Source organism: Talpa europaea (genome assembly GCF_964194135.1).
Source record: "Talpa europaea genome assembly, chromosome: 11".
Taxonomy (NCBI): domain Eukaryota; kingdom Metazoa; phylum Chordata; class Mammalia; order Eulipotyphla; family Talpidae; genus Talpa; species Talpa europaea.
Genome location: NC_140078.1, coordinates 97,043,281 through 97,063,863, shown reverse-complemented (window position 1 = coordinate 97,063,863; position 20,583 = coordinate 97,043,281). Strand labels below are relative to the sequence as shown.

Here is a 20,583-nt window from a genome sequence, read left to right as displayed (position 1 = left end):
AGAGTACTAGGTTTTGTTTCAAGGTGACGGGCTGATCCAGAACTGAAGCATAAGGTGAATCCTAAAGCCCTTGGATGGTTCCCAAATTTTGTTAACATCGGATAATTCCATCCAGGCTCTTAGGAAAAAAAACCAACTCAAAATGCCAGCAAGCTGAGTTAAAACTGGCCTTTCGAGAAAATCGTTAGAGGATTTTTTCCCTTCCTCCTTGAAAATAATGAAGCAGGTAAGAGTTTCTCTAAGGTAGTAGAAAGATCATTCATAGACTCTGGAATCAGAGAGAACCACCCAAGAGACAGGTGTCCATAGAGGGAAACTGAGGCCAATATCGAGGAACTTGCCCAGAGGCACAGGGCTGGGAGGCGGCAGGGCTTATGGGCTGGCCCCTGGCGGTGTGAGCTGGGGTGGGTCACTCTGCATGAAGGGGACCAAGGCAGTCCCTACTTTAGGGGGCGGTGGTGGGAGATAATGAGTGTGTTTATTGTGAGAGGAAAAAATGACACAGAAAACTCAGAAGGAGCCAGGTATTTCTCCCACTCGTCATTGTCATTTTTATTATTTCCAGTCTGCTTTGCACACCATGCTAGATGGCTAATGTATTCTTTCTGCAACGCCATTTTGATCCTATCACCCCTCTGCTCAAGAGCCTACTGTGGCTCCAAGTGCCTGGACATGCCCCGTGCTCCCACCCTGTTGCTCCTGAGCACTCTCTTTGAGTCCCATGCATGGCATGGCTATACTCACCTCTGTTCCACTCAACAACCATGCAGGGAAGACAGACCTACTGTGTGCTTGGCCCTGCCCAGCCTCTCCTGGCTGTGGTTCCATCTGCTCCCCAGTCCCTACCCTTCCCAGGACTGGAGGTGACACCCTGCTGGCCTTTCATTTGGACAGGAACAACGTGTCCTGCTTGCAGTCACAGCTCTGTATGGTGCATCCTGAGGGTGCGCCAGTGTGACCACAGCAGGCATGGGGGATGGGCCTGCGTAGCCCACCCCCACTCTAGAGGAGGGAAGACTTGCTTTTTGCTCTCTCCCAGATGGTGGTCGCTCTTAGGTCTCCTCCTAGAAAATTCTCCACTTGCCTCCCTGGACCCTTCTGCCTGGGATGCTTTGTCCCTCTTGGGGGTCTTGCACATATAAAGCCCTGAGAAGGTGACTCTGCTGACCTTTGATGACACTGTCCCCGCACCAGGCTCTGAGCTGGGCTTTACTAAATCTTCAATGAAATGGCAAGCGCCAGCACACTGCACATGTGATTTTACCTGCTGAACACTCCATTGGCCGGCACTGAGCTCCAGCCAGGAGGGGTGTTCCTGACCCCTGGCAGCTCCTGGACTGAGGGGACCATGAGCACAGCCCAGGCCCTTGCTTCATCCTGCCCACTCTCTCCACCAGCCCAGACTCCCGCATTCCTCCAAGCACAGGGCCCTCGACTTGCCACACAACCATTCCATCTTGAGAGCCCTGTAATTAGTCAGCAATTTGGGGGCTTACTGGGGGCCATCGCTTCCCTTGGGGGCCCTGACTCTCTCCCGCCCCGGAGCCGCCGTACCAACACTGGGGGCAGCTCCTCACCGACAAGACACTCTAGGCCTCCCCTCCCCTACGCCTGACACCCGACCAGCCTCATTTTTCAAGCACTTGAGACCAGCACTGGGGTCACTGGGAGCAAGGAAGCCTACAGAATTCATTCCAGCCCTCACCAGCAGTGCCCGCCCCTGTGTTGCTCTGATAGGAGTTTCCAACAGAGGAGACAGGGCCGGGGAGAGCTAGCCCCTGCGGGGACGTGATGCAGGCCGTCTGGCTGTGGAACCCTTACTCAAAATCAGTCCTCTCTTTCTGAAAATCACCTGTCCTGAAGGTTTATAAGTCTCGCCAAGGGGACAACAGAAGCATGGAGTAGGGTGACAGCTGGCGTTGCCTGCGCTATTCCCAAACTGCCAGCCCGTTGCCTTCCTCCCGATCCAGGGCACATTGATTGTTGCCTCACAAATACCTGTCACATCTGTGCATTTGGAAAGTGGGCTGACCAGGTCACTCGCTCGCTGTCCCAAGTGTCACCTGCCAACACTGCCCAGATGGTCTCTGGCCTGTGGGGCAGGACGGCCTGGCTGTGGGGAGCAGAAGCAGCCTTTCGGCTGCTGGGACCGAGATTCAGAGGGGGCGCATGGCGCCGCTGCTCCTTCTCGGTGGGAAATGGACGCTCTTTGGAGAAGATTTTTAATCAGGGCAGTAGATACCATCTGGACTCATTCAACTTGAGTCTCACGACATGATGTGAAAGGAAGAAAAATCACTCACTCATTCATCTATTCTTTATGGGAAGACATTTATCTCACCACCTGTCTTGTGTCAAGCCCAGAAATGGAGATTTGCTTATTTTCATTTATGCCTGCTTTATTCCTAATAACCCTTTTTTCGTTCTTTCTCTGGTTTTTAATGTCCCCATTTAACAAAAAGGTAACTCAGAAAGGGTAGCATTTGGGGACTCTCCCAGAGACATGGGGACATGAGGTAGGCCCGATGGCCCCCGGCACACATTAGTGATGCTCTTCCTTTGGCTTTCTCTATCACGCCATGCTGGGTGGCAGAGAACAGCAGTCCGCAGTGGTGTTTGGTTCTGCTCTTGAGGTGCTGCGTCTGCTGTTATTTGTAGCTCTGAACTCAGTCATTCTTCCTGGTTCCCAGTTAAGTTCATCCTGGTGGGCCCTGCCTCCTGCAATACCATACTCCCCAGACCTCCCCAGGGTCCAGACCTGTTGAACCTCCCGTTGCACATCCTGCCTTCCCACCTGTAATCAGTGATCACATGTTTGTTATACATCAGCAGTGCACCAGGTGCCCTGCTGGTCTTCAGAAATGCGGTGGTGAGCACTGCAATGTGCTCAGGGGCCCCAGAGAGCTGAAGGAGGAGCAGGCAGGGCCTGAGGACCTCCCTGTGCAGAGGCCCTGAGGTGGCTGTTTTGACACTCTCAGAGGTTCATATGAGTTAAAGGTGGGAAGTGTAACCATTCTGCCGTGGACTAAGGACAAAATCTACCCTTTCCACCCCAACCTCCTTCTTCAGTGGCTTGTAGTTAAAAGGCATAAGTCTGTGTCCTGGTCCCGTAAGTGCTCACAGCTGTGTAACCTGAACCGGTGGCTCTTCTCATGGATCCTCAGGTTCTGGTCTGCGAAATGGAAGGGAGGTTATGTGTGCCAATAACAGGGCCACCTCACAGTGCTCTGGGGAAGACTGGGTGAAGACTAGGCACCCGAAATGCTGCTGTGATGCGCATACAACCAATGTGTGTTGCTATTGTTAGGATTATTCCTACTCCTTTTGTTTAAAGCTGATGTGACTCGAGGCTAGTTGGTAAGATTACAGGTTTTGCAATTAAATTGGGTTAAATTTGGGAGTCACTTATGCATCAGCACCTCATTTGCCTACTGTGTGACCTCGGGCAGTTCCCTTAACCTCTCTGAGCTGCATTTTCCTCATCCACACGAAAGGGGAGGATAATTCTGAGAGCCTTCCTATACGTGCTTGTGTGAAACTGTCTGCCTTGGTGGCATCAGGAGAACTGGGATGGAGAGGGGTGGGGTGGGCGCCAGGAACTTGTTTTCTTCAAGTCTCTTCCGTTTACGCCAGCGAGCATGTATTCCTTTTGCAACTATAACAAAGCCGGCCCAGGAAGTGGAAACAAATGAAATAAAGGGACTTCCTTCCTCCCAGGTGTAGTGAGGAGAAAGTGAGACACTTGTAAGGTGATCTGAATAGGGCCTGGACTGCAGTGGTGCTGAGTAAATGTCAGTTGTTACAATAATAAAGTGATAATAATAGTAATCATAATAAATATCACTGTTACTTTTCAAACCCCATGACAAAAATCATTAACACTGATTGTGCAACTTTGAGGGAGAAATGGGGGTCCTCTTTAACATTGAGGGATGGAATGCCTGAGGGCCCAGGAGTGCTGAGTCACCTGCGCCTGGCGGGAAGGTGCTTCTGGGCAGGGTGCCATCCCCTAGGGTGGTCCCCACACTCCTGCCTGGTGCTGCCAGGTGTCTGCATGGAGTGGGAAGGACAGGTGTGTCCCTTTAGTCCTGTAACTGAGACACACCAGAAAGTCAAGAAGCAGGGGCAACGTGGGTGGAAACTGAGTCAGGGCCAAGCCTTGGAGCCTGCTCTATGACTTCCTGTCCTCCAGCCCTGACTGGTTAGAAGACAGGGGGCTGGATCTTCCAGGCCAAGAGATGGGGATACTCTCAGTGTAGTGGATGGCTAGGGGGCTTCTGGTGGGGCTCCTCCCTTTCTGCAGGCACTATCCCAGCACTACCCCAAGAGTAAGAGGATTTAGTTTTATTTTTAAGATGAAGAGGACCTTAAAAAAAGCATGTAAGCATTTCAGGGAATGGGTCTCTGTAGATGTTGTTTGCATAACAAGTGTCTAAATCATCAGTAATAGGGAAGAAGCTGCAAATGAGGACAAGCAGAGAACTCTGAAGGGGGGGCCTTGGAAGACCTAATGCAAGTCTGTGAAAATGTCCTAGGGTTTGGGGTGCACTTGGGGGTGGGGTCATCTCTGCCTTGGGGGACCTAAAGATAGGGTTTTAGTTGGTGCTTTTTAAGAAAAAGAACCCAGAATTATGTATAGCTTCTAAGACGGGGCCCTGAGGTTTCAAATTCCCAGGGGCTTTAGTAAGACAGCCTTTGTCTGAGAGTCCTCCCTGCCCTGGCCCCTCTCCTCCCAGGATCCCAGGAGATGATGCCTGTGAAGGCCTTGTACACACCCGAGTATGAGGAGACAGCGGCCACACAGAGGACCTGTTCCCCAGGGAGGACTAAGTGGCACTGGCTGTGTGCAGACTCCAGATAGCTGCTGTACCATATTTAAATGCTGTTTTGACTCATCCACCCATTAAGCTACTTAATAGCTACTTGATGTAGCTCTTATTTTTATTCTTGTTTAAAAACTAATTACACATCATACAAAGATGCCTATAATGTAGTAAAACCTCCATTTCAACTGGAGCAGCGCCCCCCCTCCACCGCCTTTTGATCTGCACTATTCTGTGTTGCCCACATGTGTGCATGTTTGTGTGCGTGTGCACATGCACATGTGTTTACACACTCTTGGAGCTTCTCTTTCTGGACTCCCCTGCTCTCCTTCCTTGGTGCTGCACATATTTACACACGTGGCCCACACTAGCATGTTGCTTTGATGACTTTAGTCCTGGTTCCACTGTCCAGATCCAGATCAAGTCAGCCTCAGGTCCAGCTTGCTCTAGAGGTTCAGGAGTCACTGTAGCGCCACATCACTCACCCTCAGAGCAGTTTTCTGCCTGTGGCAGCGTCAGCAGCCCCAAAGGAGAGAGAGCTGCTCATCAGCAGGTAGCTCTGGTGCAAGTTCCCCACATGGCTTTACAGGGCCCAGGTCACATTCCCATGCTCAAACTGGAGACTAAGACAAAGGGGGATGAATCCACTGCTTGGTCAGATACCAGTTATGTGCTCTCCCTTTGATCTTGATTTGGTGAACCTCTCCAAATCACATGGACTAGGAAAGGCTAGAAGGGCCTTACCCAACCCCAAAGCCCTGAGAGCGCACGTAACATCAGGGGCCACTTGACCTGCATGAAGATAGACCCCAGGCAAGCATGGTACAAACAAGTTCAGGGTTTCCTGCTGGGGCTGCTGGCCTGGCACTTGGGGTGGAGGCACAGGTACCCAGGGCCGTGTCAGGGTGGAGCCAGGCACGGAGGAGAGAGCAGGCAGGGAAGCGTAAGGATGGGGGCATCTTGGAGGCATTCTCCCAGGAGCTTGTTAGGAAAGCTGTCTCTCCAGCCTCACTCCAGACCTCCTGTCTCAGAAGCCCAATTGTGATCAGCCCCCCAGATGAATCACAGGCACTACTGCTCTAAAGGACTCACCTCTTGTCTCTGGGCTCACATTCACAGGTGGTAGGATTTATGTCTCCACTTTGGACTCTCTGGAATGCAGTGTGGCAGTGTGTGTATGAAGAAGACTTAAAAATGGCCATGCTCTTTAATACAGTATTTCTACTTGAAACTGTTGCTTAACAAAATCATCAGAGGCAGGCACAAAGAATGTTCTGCACAAAGATGTTCATTGCAGTATTATTTATAGTCACATATAGGAAAGTCAAGTCTGGGCATTATATATGGACTGTTATGTTACCATTTGAAAAGCTACTTTAAAAGAAACTTACATGGACTTAGTGATAAATAAGGCAGTGCCCGCCCTCTTGGAGCTGACGTCTTACTGAGGAAGACAGACACTCGGCAAGTAGACAAATGAGACACTTCAGATTGTGACAAGTACACAGAAGGAAGACAGTCGAGAATCATGGGTAGGCTGGGCCTGACTGTTTAGATGGAGATACAGGGTGGGAGCTATCCTCAGAGCTGGCATTTAAAGTAAAATCCAGCAGATGAGAGGGAGCTAGGGCGCTTGGCTGTGAGGACATAATGGAAGATGTGTGGCTGATGGAGGGAGGGGTGCTGGAGCCTGAGGAAGCTGGAGAGATGAGCAGGACCAGACTCCACAGGCCTTGTAGGCTGGGCTTGAAGCTTTGGGTTTTGTTCCAACGGCAAAGTGTCACAAGAGAGGAAGGAGGTGAGCTCAGTAAGATAGCAGAATAGGAGGTCCCACTCCTTGTGCCCCCATAAAAACCCTGATTTGACACCATCTGCTGAGGAAAAATACCTCTGAGAGAGTCCTGGAGTCCAGTGGAGAGATTCTCGCACTCCAGCATATTCCAAAATCTAAGCGCAGCCTTTGAAAGAACAGGAAGAGCAGTGTCATTTTGTGTAAACTCTCCCTCAGGCCAGCGGCGCTCAGGGCTGCGAGCGCTCCTGGACCATAAATTCTCCTGCCGAAAGACACAACCATGAGGGTCCGACTCCCAACCTTCTAGGGCGTTGTCTCGGGGGCTTGCGTGTCTCCACACCTCTGAATGCTGAGGAAATCGGTGTGACTGGATCCTCTGGGAGCTGTTAAGAAAAAAGAAAAGGGCAGAGGCTCATAGCAGCTGGTGCACGCCCCCAAAGCTACTACTCTGAATCCCCCCCAGAGGGTGCCCTGCGTGTGGCCACAGATGGCACTGGCACTTAGCAGCCAGTGAGACCCTCGGCAGGCCTGAGAGAATGCGATGCCCTGAGACCACTCCTTCAGGAGGGAGAGACGCAGAGCTTGAGCCCACCATCCCAGCACCTGGTGCACTGTCCTAGGGAAAAGGGGGGACGATGCCAGACACTAGACATTGCTCTGTTGGGTGCAGGGAAGTACAGGATTCTAAGATATGTCCTTCAGCGGGGCAGGGGTGGGGTTTGAAGGACATGGAGCTTACAGTCACTGTCCCAGCATATGGCACTGCCCGGGAGGAGCAGGCCACACTCAGCACCTGGCACAGAGGGCACCCAGTCCTTAGTCTACCCAGCCCCAAGAGGGCAGGAAGAGTAGCGGGGAAAGGTTTGAGAACCCAAAGGCTATAGAGAAAGTTTGAGAGACTCTGGGATTCATAGAAAAGCCCAATATCTCTTGCTGGATCAGCTGGTAAAGGGTTTTCCCTCTCAAAGTCAGGCTGTAAGGACTGGAAGAGGTGGTTTTTTCAAATGTGCAGACACCAGCACAGAGTACATGGACCACAAAGAATCAGGGAGACATGATACCACCAGAGGGCCACAGTAAAGCTCCAGGAACTGATCCCAGGGAAATGGACCTCTATGACTTGCCTGACAATTCAAAGCAGTCAACAGAACTCAGTGAGCTACAGAAGAACACATATTCATGACTAAACAAGCAGAAATGCTGCTGCTAAAGCATCTAGTGGCTGAGCTGAAAAATTTAATAGAAAGCTTCAGCAACAGATGTGGTCAAGCAGAAGAAAGAATCAGTGAACTCAGAGACAGGCTTCTTGAAATTCTCTAGTCAGAGGAGCAGAAAGGAAAGGGAATGAAAGCGAGCAAAAAAGCCTGTGGGATGGACAGGAGATCAAAGAAGAATCGATATAACATTGTGGGCATTCTAGAAGGAGAAGAAAGAGAGAAAGGGGCAGGAAGCTTATAAAATATTGCTGAAAACTTCCTAAATCTGGGGACAGAAATGGACATCTAGATTCATGAAGTGAAAAGACCCCAAATAGGTGGAACTTGAAAAGGTCTACAGTCAGGCATATTAAAATGAAATTGTCAAACATTAGAGGCAGAGAATTTTGAAAGCAGCAAGAGGAAAGCAACTCAGCACATACAAGGGATCCCCATGAGATCATGAGCAGATTCTCAGAAGTCTTGAAAGTCAGGAAGCCCGAGGGAGCCTGGGTTTCTTGTGGGCTGCCATGACAGGAGTATGGGATGGTTGGCGGCAGGTGGAGTGGGTGCCGCCCTTCAAGTCTGGGTTCAAATACACCTTGGTACAGGCTGGTCCTGGGCCATGGCACTCAGCCCCTAGGGCCCCCAGCCCCTCATCTGTGTCAGACTCAGCCCCAGGCTTGGCACACAGTGAAGTCCAAATAAGAGTGTCTCCCATTGTCCCCAGGGTTATCTCCAGTTTGCACCCACAGTGGGACAGGGAGTGGCTGGGGACATGGTGAGCACTGTGTACCTGTGCTGAGAGCCGTGGATGGCTGGAACCTTGGTGTTTAAGATCCTTGGTGGCATCCTAGAGAAACTGCCCTGTGCTTGGACTGTCCATTAGCCCGAAAGCCTGGATAAGAGTTGTCATTGGAACCTCGGCGGGGGTGGAGGAAGCATGGGGTGTCCTCCTAAGATCAGCAAGGTTGGTTTAGGGGGAGAAGCTATCGCCTGAGCCTCAGGGTTAGCAGGACCTGCAGCTAGCCTGTAAATTTTCTGAAGAGGCAATTTACCAAAAAGAAAAGTCGTCTGACTTGGGTTAAGTGTGTTTTTATTCTCAAGCGCTCTTGCAATAAAATCCAATTGGGGACGTCCAGGGATTAGATTCCGCAGTGTGATTGCACAAGCCCTTTGCTCTGGCAGACCCGGGAGGCCCACCGCGGCTGTGGCCATCAGCTGGGGCTGCTTCTTCCCAGAGCCCCTTCCCTTTGGTTTTCAGAGCAGGGAGACATCGCTGTCAGTGGGTGCTGTGGTCTCCGTGAAAGTTCAAGTGTGCACGATACGATCTAATTGTCCAGTTCCTTGACATTCAGCCTGTCTCCTTTGTAAAGCAGTGTAATTGATTTCTGGGTACTTGAAAATAGAGCTGGTAGTAGGGAGACAGGCTGGAATACCAAGTAGGAAATGCAGGGAGGCCAGTGCTCCACCCCCTCCTCCATTCATTTGCTCATTCATTCCCTCATTCATTTGCTCGTTTATTCCTTTGGTGGCAGCCTCTGGGGCTAGAGTCCTAGAGCCACAGCCCCTCCTTGGGGGTGCTCCCCATACCCTGACTATGCTCAGGTCCTGGGCAAAGGACAGTCGTGGTAGTAGTCACTGGAAGGGGGAGAAAACAACTCCCAAAGCTTCCAGACAGAGGTAACTTTTGGGGTCAAGCTCCTGATTCAAAGAAGGGCAATGTGAGACCCTGGGTTGGGGCTGGGGCTGGGCTGGAACTGGGCTAGGGGGGGCGGGGCTGGGCTGGAGAAGGAACCTTACAGGGGCAGCCTCTGGTGTCCTCGTGCGGTGACCCGAGTAGAGGGCGGCCTTCTAAGCGTCTGTTCTCTCGTTGCAGGTCTGAAGGGGAGAGCTCACGGAGTGTCAGGTATGTGTGCCACGGCCTCTGTCCCTGTGTCTGTGTTCCGGGAGCGGGTGGCTCCAGTGAAACCATGTGCTTTGATTTCTCTTTGGTGGCCTTGCCAGCTCCCAGCCCTGCTCCTTGCCGCTCCTGCCCTTGGCTGGGTGCTCTCAGGTGGCTTGGGGTCCCGGAGTGAGAGCCCCAACTGAGTCCACAGGCTCTTCAGATTCTACTGTGACCTTCAAGAAGGTTCCCCCAGCTTGGTCACGGTACCTCCTATCAGGGGCTAGAGGTGATGTCCAGTTTGCCTAAAATGTGACTCCTCTAGACCAGAAGCTTCTTGGCTCAGATAGCCCCTGGGCCAGGCTGGGCCGGGTGGGGCAAGTCTTTGCGGTGTTTGGCAGAGTTACAGGCTCCTTTCTCCCGTTGTCTGACCTGCGCGGCTCCATGCTGTGCTGCCCTGTCACAGGACTTGTGGCAAGGCCCCTGCCCTTCCCGGCTCCATTAGCAGAATGGGCTTGGAGTGGAGTGGGACTCTGGCTGGCCCAAAGGAGGGGTTTGTTGGGGTATTAGTGCCTCAGATCCACACAGGTCTTGAGGCTGGGGTTTGGGGATCGAGAAGGCGGTAGGAATGGGGAGATGATGGGCCGGTGGGGAGAGTAGGGCTGGGGCAGGAGGCCAGGGAGGATTTAAGGGTCATGCAGATCCTAGACACATTGGCAATGGATGGACTCCAGGTCTCCAGCTGGTTTGTGTGTAATCATGACCAGACCCTTGTCCTGGGCTGGAGCTGCGTGGTGTCAGGCTGGATGGGCTCTTCTAGGCAGCCTGCAGGGCAGGGGCAGAGGTGAAGGGGACTACATCAGGGGGCGACTGCAGGACATCTGCATGGAGACACCCAATCCCATACTGAGTGCCGTGGCTTTGGCGTGACCCGGGAGACACAGGTGATGGGCCCGGGCCAGGGCAGGGCTGAGAGTGGGAGGAAATGCACTGGGGGTTGGAGCATGGCTGGGGTGGAGATGAGGTGGAGAGCCAGCCGGGCCATGGGACAGCCCAGGACAAGGGAAGCCGGCAGGGAGCCTGGAGGCACCCCCGTGTAGAAGGCGATGAGGCCCAGGTATGTTGTTCTGCGAACAAAGCAAGGTATGTTATAGAGCAACCCCAATATTGAACGGGTTCCTGGCTGTGGGTCCTCACCCGTGCACTTAAAAGGGACTTATGAATACTCCACTACAGGCACACACAAAAGGCTAATACAAGGTTTATTTACAAGGGAAAAGGAAATAAGGAAAATGTACAACTTAGGGAGAAAATAGGGAAATAAAGTCTTTAATGCATCCTACCCGATCCGCCGACCTGGAAACCCAGTCACTCTCAGAGCTGGCCGAGAGCCAAAATGGGGATCCCCCAAAGCCCACGTGTCTGCCTTTTGTATCCACCTGGCTGCTTAACCCCACCCTCAGGTCCCAGCCACCTTCCCTTGGGTGGTGATGGGATTTGGAGTTCCCAGTGTCTTTGGCTTTGGCCTGGGGTGGGGGTGGAGTCCACAAAGCCTGTATGGAATTAGCTTTAGGACATCCTGTTCCCCCTAACAGGTACAAGGGGGCGCGTGCCCCACGTTGCAAGCTAGGTAGGAGACCCATGTCTGGCTAACGTTAGCGTAGCAAGTAGCAAGCGGGGCAGGAGGTGGCCTCCGCGGGCACAGCGCGGGGTGGGCAGGGTGTCTGCGGGTCACAGCGCGTGCTCTCTGCCACGCCTGTGAGCGCAACCGCACAAATGCCCTACCTATCCAGAAAATTCATGAAAAGTAAAACTGTCTAAGAAGAAGGGTGTGTTGCGGGGGAGCAGTGAGCTTCCTGTCACTGTCACAGGGTGGGGGTGTGCCTGTGTTGGAAAGGATTAGGAGTGTGGGGGAGGAGCTCCCCGCCTTCACCTTCTGAGGCCCTTGGGGATCTGAGCTCCCCCACCACACACTCACCAGCAGAAGGTGTTAATGACTGATAATGGGGGCCCTTCTCCGAGATTCCCTAGCTAGATTCCCTAGCGCTGTCTGCCTTCCCCATGGACTGCACAGCCCCGGCCCCAGCGGGCGCCTGGACTTTATGTAGGATGAAGGCGCCCACGAGGGTGACATCAGTGCTGCAGGGAGCGCTAGTGCCCGCCCGCCCCTTGGCGTCTCGGGTGGGTTGTCAGGCAAGTGTTTTTGCCAGAGAGGTGACATTGGAACCCAGCCTTGAGGGAGGAGAATGATTCTCCATGAGGGGAAGGGTAGGAAAGACATTTCCTGGGGCTAGGGCACAGCCTGAGCGTGGTGAGGGTCAGGAGTGGCTTCAGGCTCTGGGATGGGGGCGCTGGCAGGTAAAGTCAAATGTGTGTTCACAGTTCAAGCCAAATGGTCCTCAGGGGATGCATGGAGGTGAGCTGGGACGGTGTGGAGTTCTGCTGTATGTGAACTCCTGGGGACAGGCCCCGGGAATCCTGGGGTCATGCTGAAGATCATCGCCTGGACTTTGCACCGCTGTCATTAGGCCTTGATTGTGCCTTACCTCGCCGGGGGGAGTGCAAGCGTGAGCACAGGCCTGCACCTAGACAGGCCCATTGTTTGCTCAGGAACAAAGTCCCAGCCCTTTCTTTCAGCTCTGACTCTTGGCGGGCACTTGCAGCCTCCAGGAAGGGGGTTGCACACATGGCTTTCCCCTTCTTGGGCCCACGAGAGGGAGTGTCAAAGCTCCAGTGTGATAGCCACTTCCCTGTTGCTCCCTCCAGGGACCCCCCCCATAGCCCCTGGAGATGTGGTGGCGTGGCCCCTGACCAGCTTCTGATCTGTGCAGTCGGCATCCCACTCGGGTCCCCCAAGTCTGCCGCCACTGCCGCTCCCAGGTGTCCTCAGTATGCCTGCTGGTTCCCTGCTGCCTTCTGGCTGGTTCATGTCATTTGCACTGTTTCCCCCGCTCCCTCATCCGGCAAGTCCTAACCTTTCTCAGGGCCCCTGGGCGGTGGCCTCCCCAAAGCTTCGAGGTTAATGGGTGGCTGAAGCTCTGCCCCGGTGTTCTCCCAGGCCTGTGCTTGCTTGTCACATCCAAGTTCATTCTGCTTTGTGTCCTGTGCCTCAAGCACTTGTCCTATTCCCTGGGGCAGGGTACGGGAGCCTCCAGGGAGGAGGCCCTGGGTTGCCTCAGGTGGGACTGGCACTGCCGGACACAGAGCAGGCACCCACGGGCCTTCATGGAATGAGTTTTTCCTGGTATAACCGAGCCCTGGCACGTGTCTTGTACAGAACAGGTGCAGGTGAACGCTTGATTCAGAACCCGTAACTATTTCCAGGTCATAAGCTGAACCAGTTAACTACTCACTCAAAGGAGGACTCCCCACTCTACCCCATCCAAGCAGGAAACAGTGGACGGAAGATGCTGCCTCTCATGGCGCAGAAAAGTGGTGCCTGGGTTTCATCAGCCTGGCTGAGTAAGGGCAGAGAGACCCCAAGAGCTAATCTTGTTGCTAAGTGTCAAGGACACAGACCCACAGGCCCCTGCCCCACCCTGTGCCCAGTGGCCCCTGAAGTTTTTTTTCTTTAGCCTCGAATGTTCTAAGCTGCACCTTTCTGGTTGGCTGTCTGGTCCTCCTGGCGCAGCAGGGAGATGTTTTTGCCAGAAGCAGCCTGTTTGCGAATTCAAGTGCGCTGCTTTTCCCTAAGGCGAAACATTTGCAAGATCAGATGTGTTCATTTTCCACGAATGAAATGACTCATCTTTGACCATTTTGCCAATGTAGGACTTTGCTTGTTGTTCGTGGGGAGTGTGTGTCTGCATTTCAGTCCATTCCGAGGGAGGCTCCAGGGCCCCTGACTTTGAATCGTGTAATGCTGTATTGATGGGGAGGAGGGGAGGCATGGAGGATGAGGTTGGTGGAGTTTGGGGTTTGAAAAGCTGCGTGTTAGGGCCCAGAACAAGTGCTGATACTGTATTGAGGATGCAAGGCCTCTGCAGGGTAGAAGCATCATTTTCCCCTCTTTTCCTCTCACCAAACCCTTGAAATGAGCTCAGCATGTCCACTGATGGGAGTAAGTTCCGCTTAAGGAGTGTTCACTGTGGGCGGGGGCCGCCTGTTCTGCACACCTCCTCGAGAGAGTTTTTAGGAGCCCCGTTTTTTCTCAGCTCTGGGAAACTGATGCTAACAAATATTTCACAGTGTCTCTAGGAAAACTGGGCCTTGGGCACAGAGCTGGGCTTTTGCACATCGGAGGCTTCCAGCCAGATTTCCAGGCCCCATCCTGATCCTAACTCCGTAGGTTCAGGGTGGGGCCCAGGAATCGGAATGTTTAACAACTTTCCAAGTGATTCTAACAAGCAGCATAGACAGGGGCCCCTCGAAGGAAACAAGTAGCCAAGCAGGACAGTGTCCATTGTTTCCCGACGGACGTCTTAAAATTTGGCGTCTGGTCCTCAGCAGAACATTCAGTGAGGTGGCTCCCGTGAGTCACCTCTCCTAACCTGGATTCCCAAAGGCTGGTGTTTCCAAAGGTGCCAGCCATTAGGCAGCCCTAGGCTCAAAATGTAGGTACAGCTGAGAACAGCTTGTGTGGGGAGGGTGGGAGCTACTTTCGAGGGGGTGGGCTTGGACACAGTGTTGTCCTAACTGGAACCAACATGTGTAAGTGAAAGGAATTAGTCAAATTAATTCATTTGCCTGTGAGCATCCCCTAACTCCAAAATTCAGACGAGACAGCCTTGTAAGGAACTGGGCCTCTTTCCCCAAACCCAACATGCGAACATGCAGTTGATTTTATGCACAAGGAAAACTGCAGAAAGTGGCAGGCACACCAGGAAGTGTGGTCCAGGCAAGCAGAGCTGCAGATCTGCGCCAGGTGGGAACAGCCAATGCTGCTGCGCACCGACAAGGGAAGGACTAGAGGCACTGGGGTCAGACCATCCTGAGCGCAAAACCTTTCTCCCCGTGTTACCCTCTGTGGCACCACGAACCAGACACTGAACTCTCCAGCCTTCATTTTCACGTTCATTCAACAGCCTTCATTGGACACCAGCTGTATGCTGTCGGGGCCAACCACTGAGGGCATGAAGACCAACGGAGCGCATGAATATCAGCCCCATGCTAGCGAGAGGCCAAGGTCTCAGCCTCACGTGAGGCCAGCGGACCCACTAAATGAAGCTACAGATGGGGCAGTGTGTGCACATGGGGGCATACATCAGCACCCCCTCTTCACCTTCTCTGGGGATTCTCTGCTGAGCTCAGGGAGCTGGAGTCAAGAGTGTGCTCCTTCAGCAGGAAGAGACACTAGCTGAGGGAATATTCCAGCTGGACTCTTCAGCCCACCCTGTTCTCCCCTAGGACTCTGACGAGAGTCTCTTGGGCCTCCTTGCCTTCCAGAGCATCTTTCACTTTTCCATCTCCTCGCAACTACTGCCTCCTGAGCCTTGCTGAAGATGTTCTTTCCACCTGGATGCCGTCTTCGCCATGTGCCCACCCACTTGTCTGAGGATGGGTCGCCTGGGTGCAGCAACCTGTCCGGAGGCAGCACTGAACCTCACGTCCCACAGGAGGCAGACAGCTCTTAGAGGAGCCACAGGCAGAGTGGGCAAAGAACCCACTGGCTGGACATTTCAGAAAATCGTCTGGTGACTTTCTCGAAGATGGGCCAGAAGTCTGTGTGGGGGAGAGGACAGAGCAGGAGCAGGGTGGGAATCAAAGCAATGCCAGCCTACAAAATGATACAGAAGTATCTTTCCCGTAATATTATGGGAAGGGTTGGACGACTGGCGTGTTTCCCCTGGTGCAGCCTCCTCTGCTAGTGAGGAGCCCCTACTGAAACATTCAAGATTCTCAAGACATCCAACTGGATACCTTACCTAGGGGAGGTCAGCCCAGTACATCCTGACCGGGACAAAAGTGGATGTGAAAGTCATCAAGAAAATCCAGAGCTGCTCCAGCCTCCAGGGACATTTCTGGGAAGTCGACAGTATGAAGGCCTTGAGCCACTCCAAGAAGGTAAAGTTGTTGGAAATGACTGAGAGGAAGGAGACCTGCACCCCGGTCATGTAGTGTGAGGGGAGGGGCTGTGTTCCATTATCACCTGAGCTCCATCCACGTGTCAGAGAACGGGGTGCCAGACACATCCAGACAGCTGCGTCAGCCCTGGGTGCTGTCACCAGAAAGGCCTAGTGTACAGCACCTGGAGCCCTGGAACCTCCTGTCCCTGCCCAAAGCAATGCAACCTCTCGACCCGAGCACCCAGAAAGCCGCACGCCTTCTGTGGCAGCGTCCCGACCGCAGTGCTGCACCAGAGTTTCTACTGGACCAAAGCTGCAATGGCCCAGAGCCAACCTCTGGAATCTGGGGGAAGTTTCGTATCACAGGGTCATGGCTCCCTGCCTCTTGTGGGCGAGGACTTCTGGAAGCTACAGTAGCGGGTCTTGAGCAGAAAGTTCTAGGTACCATCCTCATCTCATAATATCAGTTTCTCCTGAGCCAACTGGTGGCCCGTGACTCCAGGGACAGACCGCATTAGAGGACACCCTGAACCATCCATGGAGCGACAGAAACAGAGAGGAACTGAGGCCACTCGGCCCATGCTGCTGGAGCAAGGGCCCCGGGACCATAGGATGAACACGGGGTTCCTGTAAGACAGACCCAGGGCTGCGGCACAAAGGGGGTTTGATGATGTGATGGCAACATATCTCACACTGAGGTCCCCGAGACCCACGGTGGAGGCCGCACAGCGCTGTCAGCCCCCACCCCACGCCCACCCCCGACAGCGGACTTCTCTCCCCGGCCATTGTGGCTCAGCCCAAGGAACCGCTAGGGATGGAGCAAGCCCGCTGAGGAGACCCAGGACGCAGGGCCAAAGGGCAGCAGCAGAGTGTCTGCCCGGCTCCCACCTAGCCTGCACTGGAGCCCCCCCAGTGGTGACCGCCTTCCCAGTCCAGGCCCAGCATGGACCCAGGGCCTCCCCCTTCTACCCACCAGCAAGTTATTACTGAGCAGCCAACAGGCTCCTCGGAAACTCTTCACGAGGACAGCCCGGCAGGGTGACCCCGCCTCTCCCTCAGCCCAGGCCAGCAGGGAGTGTCAGGAGGGTCTTCAGTTTCACACTCAATGTCTGAGGCCGCTGGGCAACAATTTCATGTGCAGTTGAAAAAATCTGCTGCCACCTCTCCCAGAAGGCCTCTCCCCCAAGGCAGGGCCCCAGTGACCATTCTACACAAAAACAGTCCCGGCTTCCCTGCATCTTCTGAGGACAAGCTCCTGGGTGCCAGAAAGCCTGGCCACTAGGGGGAGCGCGCTGCGGAGATGCCGCTGTGTGCACGTGGCGCGTGCCCTGGGTCCAGAGGAAGGTGGAGGGTGCAGACCTCGGCTGCCCTTGAGCACGCGTCCCTATCATGGGGGTGCCCGCGCCTCCATGGCTTCAGAAGCAGTGTGCCCACGACACCCAGTGAGTGCAGTGGACAGCTGGGCCGCCTGGGCCGAGTCAGGCCCCCAACTGCAGGTCTGCCTCCCCCAACCCAGGGGTGAAACTCAGAGGCCCGCCTTTTCCTAGAGCCTCCTCCTCCCCGCCCCTGCTCCCCTGTGTCTTTTCTGCCATGTTTGGGGTGGGGGTAATGGATGGTTCTTGCAACGTACTTGGATCTTCCAAATCTTACGGCAAAATTGAGTCTCTAGCATGCTGTGTCCCAGACACTGTCTGCGTCCTCCCCGTATAGAATGGGGCTGTGTGGACCCCGGGGCGAAGAGCATGCAGTACCATAGTACTTGGGGTCCATCAAGTAACTAAAGGGGGACATAACCCAAGAGAATTCCCATAGGAGCCCCCGACAGCAACACGGGTACTTCCCAAGAGCAGAACTGTTGAGTTCTGCTGCAGGGCTACAGAGGACACTGGGGATGCCCTTCCTCAAGCAGAACTGGGGGGAGCTTTGGGTCCAGGGTCCGGTGTCCCCAGCATCATTCCATAATAGGAAAGTGAGGCTTAGGAGTGGGCTGTGTGGAGAGTCAGAGGAGAGGCTGGGTGCAATTCCCTAAGTGACTTAGGTCATTCAAGAGGTGAGTTCCTGTCACGCTAGAGCTGGGTTTTCCATTCCAGAATGTGCGTGGGTTTGGCCTCAGAAAACAGGCAGGAGGCATCCCCCACTCCCGCAAAGGAAGTTGAGTGACAGAGCTCACAGGACAGAGGTGGGGAGTGAGGCTGGGGAATAGGGACTCACCCAGCACCCCTTATGTCCAGAACCACCCCAACTTGTGCATTTTGTTCTGAATCTCCAAACACAGCTGTGCCTCGACTCAGGGCCTGGGCGGCACCAGCCCTGACGATGCAGCACTCTGCAGGCAAGCTCTCCTCCCCCGTGACCTGGCCAGTGACCACTGCTCCTTCCCGTGTTAGTCTGAGCTCCGGGGCCTCTGCTGGAGGGTCCAGTGAGGAGTGATGGGATAGCTTTCATGGAACCAACACCTCTGGTGTGGGGCACAGTGGCTGTGGAGGGGGAGGCCCAGTCAGTGATGGATCTAGGTGCCACTCTCCAGCCACTCTAATGCAAAACACCCTTGGCCGGAACTCGGTGGTTCCTCCACAGTGAATGACAGTGCAGTTTGTCTGGTGGACAGTCTCTCAGAATACATGGACTCGGGTTGGGAGTAACGGGGGGCAGGAAGGGAATGTTGAATGTGGCAGAGACATGGCGGTGATGCCCAATAGCATAATCTGCTCCTCTCCAATCGGCCGACTTTCAGCAGGGCATGCGGCGCCCAGAGGACAGTCCCTGCCTCCTCTGTGGTTAGGCTGCTGTGACTAAGCTCTGCCCCCGAGAGGAAGCAGTGCCGTAACTCCCAGAGGCAAGGGGGCAGCTCTGCTCTGCTTCTCCCACTGCCCGCTGCCGGGCTCATGGCTCTGAGGCCAGATTCCCTCCTGGCCCTGCAGATAAAACTGGTTCCCCTGGGATGACTCGCCATCCCCACCTTGGACTCTCTGCCCCCAGCCCAAACGTGGGGGACAAGCTGGCCACTGTCAACAGGGTCCTTACGGCGGCTGAAGTTCATTCCCATCAGGACATACTTCTCCCCGTGGTCCTCTTGGGCCAGGTTGTCCCCAAGAGGGACAGCACTGTCTAGCATGTTCAGCCCTCCCTTCCCCAGCAGAGAGAGGGGGAGGACAGGCAAGCTTAATAACCCCTACCCCTCTCCAATCCAGGGGCCTCCTGGAAATCAAATGCGGGAGAAGCAGGGCTGTCAGCTGAGCTCATCTTTCAGTTCTGGCTTGTTCTTTTCCTCCCACTTGTGCGCCCCCACCCATGCCCCCAGGCTCTTCCAGTCGCTTGTGTTGAAATATGCTGTGCAGACTCCTTCCCTGCTAATATCGGCAGAGTCTATGAAATAACTCAGGGAACAGGCATCTCAATGTGGTGTAACTTGATTATTGCTAGAAAGATGTGTTTGGAACTGACAGGTCCCTGTTAAGCTGACAAGTTTAAAAGCTTAATTTGAAAAACCAGCCAAATTCCACGCTCAGTATGAGGACAGGGATGGGGACTCGGTCAAGCCTGGGCCTGAGTTTGGGGAGACGGACACAGTGACTTTGCTGGTGTCTGATCTTGTCCATATATTTTATATGCCCTCCATTCTATGCAGCTGGCAAATTTCCAGAAAAAGATGTTCTAATATATATTAAAATGTTAAACTTGTTGAGGATATTGCAAAAGGTATATAGATCATTTGTTCTTTGTTGTTGTTTTATTTTTTCTGAGTGTCTGTGGTTTCTGCAGGAAGGAGCAGAGGAGGCAGGAGATACAGGCTTAAGATTGGCTGATTTGAATAAATTCAAAACTCAGTGATAGGGGATTGCCCCTACTTGGGCTCTGGCTCTGGGTGATTAGGGCCGGGGGAAAAGGGTCCAAAGCATGAGCCTGACAGATGAAGGAGGTGGTGCACGAGGGGGTCAGGTTGAGTGTGAAGGACTGGAAGGCGAACTGCTTCTGGGGGTTGGGAGGGATGGCAAGAAAGGAATCAGGAGGCCAGCTGGAGGTGACTCAGAGCCAAATGTGTCCCACATGTACATCCAGGGCAGATGTTAAAGTATCACACTTTAAGAAGCTGGAAACATGGTCCATATAAGGGCTCAGCTCAGATGTCACCTCCTCAGAGAAGCCCTCCTTGCTTACCCCCAGCCCCACCCCAAGTCTTCTGAGCCATTCCCCACTTCGTCTTGGACAGCCCAACCCCTGCTTGGCACATGGCCAGAGCTCCCCACCCAGAGAAATAGTCCTCACTGGTGCCACCAGGCCCTTACCATCTGGGCCCCTGATGGTAACAGGGGCAACTTTGGGACAACTTTCTCATGTCCTCTACCCTCACATTCCTCTCCTCTGGTCCAACCCCCCCATCCTGACTTCCTGAGCCCCACTTTCTAGCAGCACTTCTCTCTAGCATGCCATTTGTTGTCTTCACATTTGTCTCCACACTGTGTGTCAGCGCCACTGGAGAAACAGTATTTGCTCGCTTGGCCAATCTGTGTGGCGCCTGCAGTCTAGATCCGTGCCGGGCACATGTAGTTCGGCCTCAGTGACCCACAAGTGAGCCACTCCATCCCCCCAGAAACCTCCCTGTGTGCAGCCCATGGCTCTCCCTCACTCAGCACACATTCACGGAGGCCTGCTGGATGCTGGGTCTATCCAAACTCCAAGACACCTAGGGGAAGCAGGCCAGGTCTCCATTCTCATGCAGCTGACAGCGTGGTGCGGGAGGCAGAGAAGAAGCAGCAAAATAAAAATCAGGTGGTGATGTGTACCGTGGAGAAAAGGGAAATCTAGAAAGGACATTTGGAAGGACAGTGTCTGGCAGGCACAGGCCACCGCTCACTTCAGCAGCGCCCCATAAGGGAGTTTC

At 53.9% G+C, this 20,583-nt stretch overlaps 1 protein-coding gene across 1 annotated transcript in view; it reads left to right on the top strand.

The window, feature by feature from the left end:
• IQSEC1 (IQ motif and Sec7 domain ArfGEF 1) overlaps window positions 1-20,583 on the top strand; it is a gene marked incomplete at both ends in the record, with an annotated part of 285,659 nt that overhangs the window by 84,607 nt on the left and 180,469 nt on the right. The window contains one exon of the mRNA XM_084248434.1: window positions 9,691-9,720. Coding sequence (XP_084104560.1) covers window positions 9,691-9,720 — 30 coding nt within the window. The remainder of the gene's footprint in view (window positions 1-9,690; window positions 9,721-20,583) is intronic.